This window comes from Stenella coeruleoalba (assembly GCF_951394435.1).
Source record: "Stenella coeruleoalba genome assembly, chromosome: 5".
NCBI lineage: Eukaryota > Metazoa > Chordata > Mammalia > Artiodactyla > Delphinidae > Stenella > Stenella coeruleoalba.
Window position 1 is genome coordinate 67,250,102 of NC_137150.1, and position 6,274 is coordinate 67,256,375.

General features: G+C 39.1%; 1 protein-coding gene across 1 annotated transcript; it reads right to left on the reverse strand.

The window, feature by feature from the left end:
- Window positions 1-5,232: 5,232 nt before the first annotated feature.
- Window positions 5,233-6,068, reverse strand: LOC307186677 (nascent polypeptide-associated complex subunit alpha-like). Its single transcript, XM_079922092.1, has one exon. It carries the CDS (start codon window positions 6,011-6,013, stop codon window positions 5,366-5,368), a length of 648 nt encoding a protein of 215 aa, XP_079778218.1. The 5' UTR covers window positions 6,014-6,068; the 3' UTR covers window positions 5,233-5,365.
- Window positions 6,069-6,274: the final 206 nt, after the last annotated feature.

Here is a 6,274-nt window from a genome sequence, read left to right on the forward strand (position 1 = left end):
AAAAAAAAAAAAGTGATGTGTGTTAGGCAAGGACTAGGGAGGTGTTAATATGCTAATCCTCCTGGATAACACAACTTGAATTTACAAAGACCTCCATGATATCAATCCTCTATTCACTAATGAGATCCTTTATTCTTTCAACTAACATTTATTGAAGGCCTACTATGTGTAATTATTATGCCAACTATTGTAGAGTTGCACAAAGGCACAGTCTTTGCACTCGAATTGCTGACTATAATAGAGGAAATACCCAATAAATGTGCAGTTTTAAAACGATGCCACTTGTGTTAGTTAGGAGTAAACACCAGGTATCAACCAGCCCAGCACGTGAGCCCTAACTCAGCTCCCAGGGCTTGGGAGGCTTCCTGAAGGGACTGGAATATCGGCTGAGGTCAGAAGCACAAGTGCGAGCCATGCAGGCTGAGTGTGCAAGGAGAAGCGATAAAGTGGAGGATAGGGTGAAAAGATGCTCCAGCTGGAGGAAGTCGCATGTACCTCGGCCACAGAACAGGGTGGAAGAGTAGCAAGGTGCCTTCATGAGACTGTAAGTGGCTCAGTTTGGATGGAGCATAGAATACGAAAAAAGGGTAAGGAGAGATGAGGGTGGTAAGACACGGACAAATCATGAAAGCCTCCCAAGCCATATTAAGGAGTTTGAAACTTAATCCTTAAGAAGGAGTGAAAGGAATGAGGGCGAAGAGGTGAGGAGAGGAGCCAAAGATCAGCCAAAAAGAGCAGAAAAGGTTTAAAGCACTGAAAAAGCCACAGTCTAATTTCTGTTTTGGAAGAACAGTCTGGCTGGACTGTGTGTAACACAGGATTGGAATGGGCAAGACTGGATGGAGGGAGGTCTAATAGATGTATTATGACCTGACCTGACCCAAGTCACAGTGAGGAAGGGAGAAAGGATGGCTGCAAGAGGCAGAGCGCCAAGAAGCAACAGGCTTGACGTAATGTTTGATGTGGGATGGGAAAACTAGTCTGACAGTACCTAAGTTGGCAACTGGTGGGTATGGGTTCACTGAGAAAGAGAATTTAAGAGGAAGGAGTCAGGGAGTGGACAGAAGTAGTCGTGAGAATAATGAGGGAGCTTTAACCTCAAAGTAAGGATGCTTTTTGAAAGCTGGAAATCTGCTGTTCTTCAAAGGCACACTGTGAGACCACCAGCTCTGCTCTGGACATTCCACAGATACCTCTGAATAAATACACTCCATTGCACAGAGCAAGGGTCTGCTGAGCAGTCTGGATTGAAGAGGAAGTGTAGCCATAAAACAGCTCTTTGTCTCATTATTCAGTTCCGTGACCTAAGGAAAGGTCTGAAGATCGAAGACTCTGCCCCTAAGTTGCTTATAACCTCCATATTTTACTTTTTTCATTTGAGAAGTGGGAAAAATATTCTATCAACATACTTTGCACAGCTGCCCTAAGGAAGTTCCACTTAAAATACACATAAAGTATTCTATAAATTGAACACGATCATAAATACGTAACAACTGACTTGCGCAACTTAAAAAAAATGTTTTCTAATCTGTGAAACTTTTCACCAGTCTGGAACTTCTTTGAAGTCGCAAGTCCTGAGTTTTTTAAACTGAGTGTTTACTACCCCACCCCTTAGCATAAGCTCAGGGAGAATATAATATTTCCTCTGATCTAATTAAAAGCAAGAAAAATTTTAATCTTAAAACTTTTGCTCTGGGATTAGAAACTCAGAACTCTTCATGCACTGCTGCTAAGCTTTGGGTCACTGGTTCTTTACGACTATCGTGTTTAAGTATTCTATTACCTCATTTTGATTAGAAGATGATATTTTGAAGGGAAAACTATCTCATGATTAGTTTCAAAGAATTTGAACTTGAGTCCCAGATTTGATATTGCCTAGCTTGGTGACCTTGGACAGTCCTCTTTGTCTCTTACACTTCAATCACTTCCTCTGTTCTATGGAATGAAGGTGATAGCTTTTGTTTTGCTTTCCTCACTGGCATCACTAAATTTTTATTTAGGAAGAGTTTACTTAGCACTTACTATATGCAGGGAAGTTTGCTAGGTTTGGTGAAACAGAGGAAATCCATAGTACGGCTGTGGAGACGCATATTTATCCAGAAACATTACAAAACAACATGGTACTTACTATTCATTTCTTCAAACAACTATAGGAAGACAAAGAACAGAACTAACAGCCTGGGCAAATCAGGAAGGCTTCATAAAGGAGGTAGTATTCAAGCTATAATCTTGAAGGATCTGGTTGAGTAAATAGGTGGTTGAAGGTTGTTGCATTCTGAATAGCATGTAATGAAAACATAGGGTCATGCTCAGGAACTATGACAGATAATTATTACTATTAAGAGTATTTATATGTCCAAGTACTACTGAAGAAGAGATGCAAAGCTCAGATAATCTTTTCCATCTACAAGGCCACTACATTTACCCATCATTACCTCTTTTATACAGACTTGCAGCACCCCAGTGTACGTGCTGCACACAAACTTTGTGGTCTGAAATAAGGGAAAGGTTATGGCCCAAAGGATATTACCCAAGGGATCCAAGAGCAATGCATTGGAAAGGTGAGTATGAGTTAAAGTCTTCAGCATTCAACAAAGTTCAAAGCCAAGGAATCCAAGTACCCATGCCAAGTCCAAAGGGCCGAAGGGAGACCACCAGATGGAAATGAAATCAAGGGTTAAGCCCAGGATGCAAAGTGGCATGGCATCAGCTCCTGAAAAGGGGAAAGTTCCTGGAATCTAGCACTGAGATATGGTAACTTTCTTTTACTGGTCATTGGGCGCATGGAATGAGTTGTATATGGTCAGTTTTATTTATTTTTTCCTAATTCTACTTTTGCATTTCCTTAATTCCACTTCTTGCATTATTATATGATCTGTATCTTGGTTTAAAAAGAGTTCTGGCTTTTAAATCCCACTTGAACTTCCCATCTATCTTTATCTTCACCTTATCTTCCCCAGACATTAATTCATTCTGCAGATAGTCTGATTCTCACCCTTTTTATTTATTGTAAGTTAATTTAGAAAGGTTTATCCAAATTTTGTTCAAATACCTACTAACGAAAAGAAGTAAACTATTTTTTTTCTTTTAAGTTTCTCTTTTTAAGATTTGAGGTGAGGGTTGGAAAATATAATACTTAGGATTCAGGAAAACAGACACATTCACATCATTTGCAAGGGGGTGAGAATATGTGTAAATATCTTATAAATGAAGAATGTGAAAGTCCACTGATCAAATAATTTTATTTAGATCATTGAGTAAAATTCTTAGGACCAAAATTTCAGTTATCTATGTTCAAAGAAATATAAAATATGATAGTAAGATACAGTTTATACTCTAGTAGATTTTTAAACTCTAAAGAAAGTTTTTGAATATCACATGTTGGCAAGTACCCAGGTTTCCCCAAGGCAGTGGGAAAATGGACATTTTTTAGGAGTGCTAATGAGCATTAAAAATAGTGAAACCTCTCTAGTGAGCAGTTTGACAATGTATGCAAAAATTTAATAAATGTCTCACTCTATTTGTCTCAGAAGATCCGCTTCCAGACATTTAGCTTCTAGACGGAAAGCATTGTCTCCACGTTCTGACTGTCCCAGAAACTCATTTCACAGTGAAGAAGGTACAGCAGTGAATGTCTGTCCCTGGAATAGAAAGGCTTCTAATGTTAATTTTAAATACGTTTTGAACTCTAGGCTCTTCCCTTGTCTCATCAGGAAGAGAATCCTAAATACTGTCTCAATTTGTGCAAGAACTATACATTGGGCATTTCTAACCCTGTGTTTGGTTCAATCTCTTGTGCGATGCCATCGATTCATGTCCTCTTTTCTTAATTATTAAATGATGTCTTTAGTTGAGATTTATCTTGCTTTTCAAATAGGAATTTTCTTTTAATTTTATTGGAAAGGGACTATAGGAGTTCAAGATAAAATCTGGGTACCTTAGAGCCTAGAAAACCAATGTGCTCCAAACCCCACAAACATATATATAGTTAAAAAATTAAAACAAAATTAAAACAAAATTTCCAGTTTTTAATAGTTTTTTTTATTGACTTCTCTGGTCTGCCACTTATGTTTTATGTATTACATTTTGTATAATACCTTAAATTCCATAGAAGTCTTTTAAGATGCAATATTATTTCTTTCTCACAACAACCTTATGAATAAGTCTCTAACTTTATTCCATTTTTCAGATGATGAAAATGAGTCTCAGGGTGGTAAAGTATCTTGTAGAAGATTCAGCTAATAGTTACTAGCTGGGCCTCAGAGCCAAGTATTCTGCTTCCTGGACCCAGGCTCTTTATATAACACTAGATGCCTTTCTGGTTTCCTCAAGAAGACCTCTCAGAACTGCCTCAGAATCTTGGCAATGTCTCCCTCTGAACTGTACATTTTTTCCAAAGGTCTTCTCAGCGGGATCCTCTGGCTGCGTCTGAGACCAGAACACTCAATAGCACAGTTGCTTTCTCAAGGTCATCACCGCGTTCACCTCAGAGTCCTGTGTCACTCAGCACAACTTTGCCAAGGTCACGTGCTTGGTCCCCGAGACCCTTATTGTTGTGACTATCTCACTTTCCCACCCCTTGCATACACAAGCTGCATGGCTGGACTGCTACATCTCATAGTCCGGAAAATTTTAAGATAGTTCTAAATTTAGCCTAACATTTATATTTCTTTTTGTATACCTTAAAAATGTTACTGCATCTGTTAAACAGCTTTCTGGAGCCCAACTTCAAATCAGGAATACTTGGAAACTGAAGAAATATTTACACTGCTCCCGAATCAGTTGTGAAAACAGCAGCATATAATCAGTTGTTATTTATAGAAGCTTTATAGATATTACCAGATGCTATAGAGTTCCCCAGAGAATACTGGCTCTTGCTCTGGTGTCGTTAGTAAAGACTCATAACCTACATCGGGAGACCTGTCTATTAAGTTCAGTAAGCTCTTACCTCTAGTATTTAAGACCCACAACCATACTGCTTAAATGTAGTTTTCGGTTTCCTCTTGCATTAGATTTCAAGGCTCCAGCTAATACGGATTATTTGCTTTCTTGAACATGCCTTTTGTGTTCACATTTCATGACTTTTACTCGTGCTGATCCTTTGACCCGGCAGAATAATAGTCCAGTTATTATGGAAAGCCTACATCTGCACAAGCATCTCCATATATATTATGTTTTATGGTCTTTAGAATAGCCCATTGCCATTTTACAAGTGAAGAAAATGAAAATTTGGGAGGGAAATGCTTTGTTTTTTTTAATCCAACAAGAAGCCATAACTTTATTAATGATAGAAACAGTACAAATTTCAAACCCAGCTGCAGTTACTCTTTTGAAACACCAAAAAAAGGTCCTCTTTTCAAGATGGTTACATTGTTAATTCCATAATAGCATTTACAATATCATTACTGTTGTTCTTCAGGGCTCGGACTGCCTTTGCTCTCAACACATTTGTTTGTGACATGACCAATTCTATGTCCTTAACTTCCACACCTGTTTCATCAACCTCTTCCTCTTCACTCTCCTCTTGTACAGTTGGAGTCTGTGTGTTTTCTTGAATGTTTGAGACAGCTTCACCCTGAACTTTGAATTTCTCAGCAGCTGCTAACTGTGCTTGCTGAGATAAATCCTCGATCTTGGCTTCCCCAAAAACTATGTAGGTATCTGAAGCTGGGCTCTTGTATGCATCTGGTTTTGTGATGACAAAAAGGATATTCTTAGATTTCCGGATAGTGACTCTAGTAACCCCTGTAACCTGTCGAAGACCCAGTTCGCACATAGCCTTCCGTGCCTTCTTTTCACTCCGGCTCTGTTTTGCTTTACTGACTGGTTCTTTATCGATTTCAGCTGCCGCTGCCAGCTGGGCTTGTTGTGTGGTTGCCTGTGTAGAATCCTGTTCCTCAAGCTCTGGTACTGATTCATCACTATCAGATTCTGTTCCAGACCCTGTCTCAGCCTGGGGCTGTGGCAACTCCTGCTCTGTAGCAGGGACGGTTTCTGTGGCTTCACCGGGCATTTTGTGCGGGGAACGCGGAACCAAGATGGCGGCAGAAAGAGAGCTAGCGAGAGCGTGACCCGCCGGGAAATGCTTTGTTGAATGTCTTACTCTTGAAATCTAGGCTTCAAAGCTTCACCATGCCAGACTGCCTTTCCTGGTACAATTTAATTAAAATTCAGAGAAAGGTACTTTCAAAAAATATAACCACATATTTATGATGTGGTTTAATAAAATTATATATTAACAAACTGATATAAATGACATTGGGATAAAAGAGTA

Bases quoted from the DNA above. Each gene is read 5' to 3' on its own strand.
- LOC307186677 (XM_079922092.1), bottom strand. From the start codon at position 6,013: ATGCCCGGTGAAGCCACAGAAACCGTCCCTGCTACAGAGCAGGAGTTG.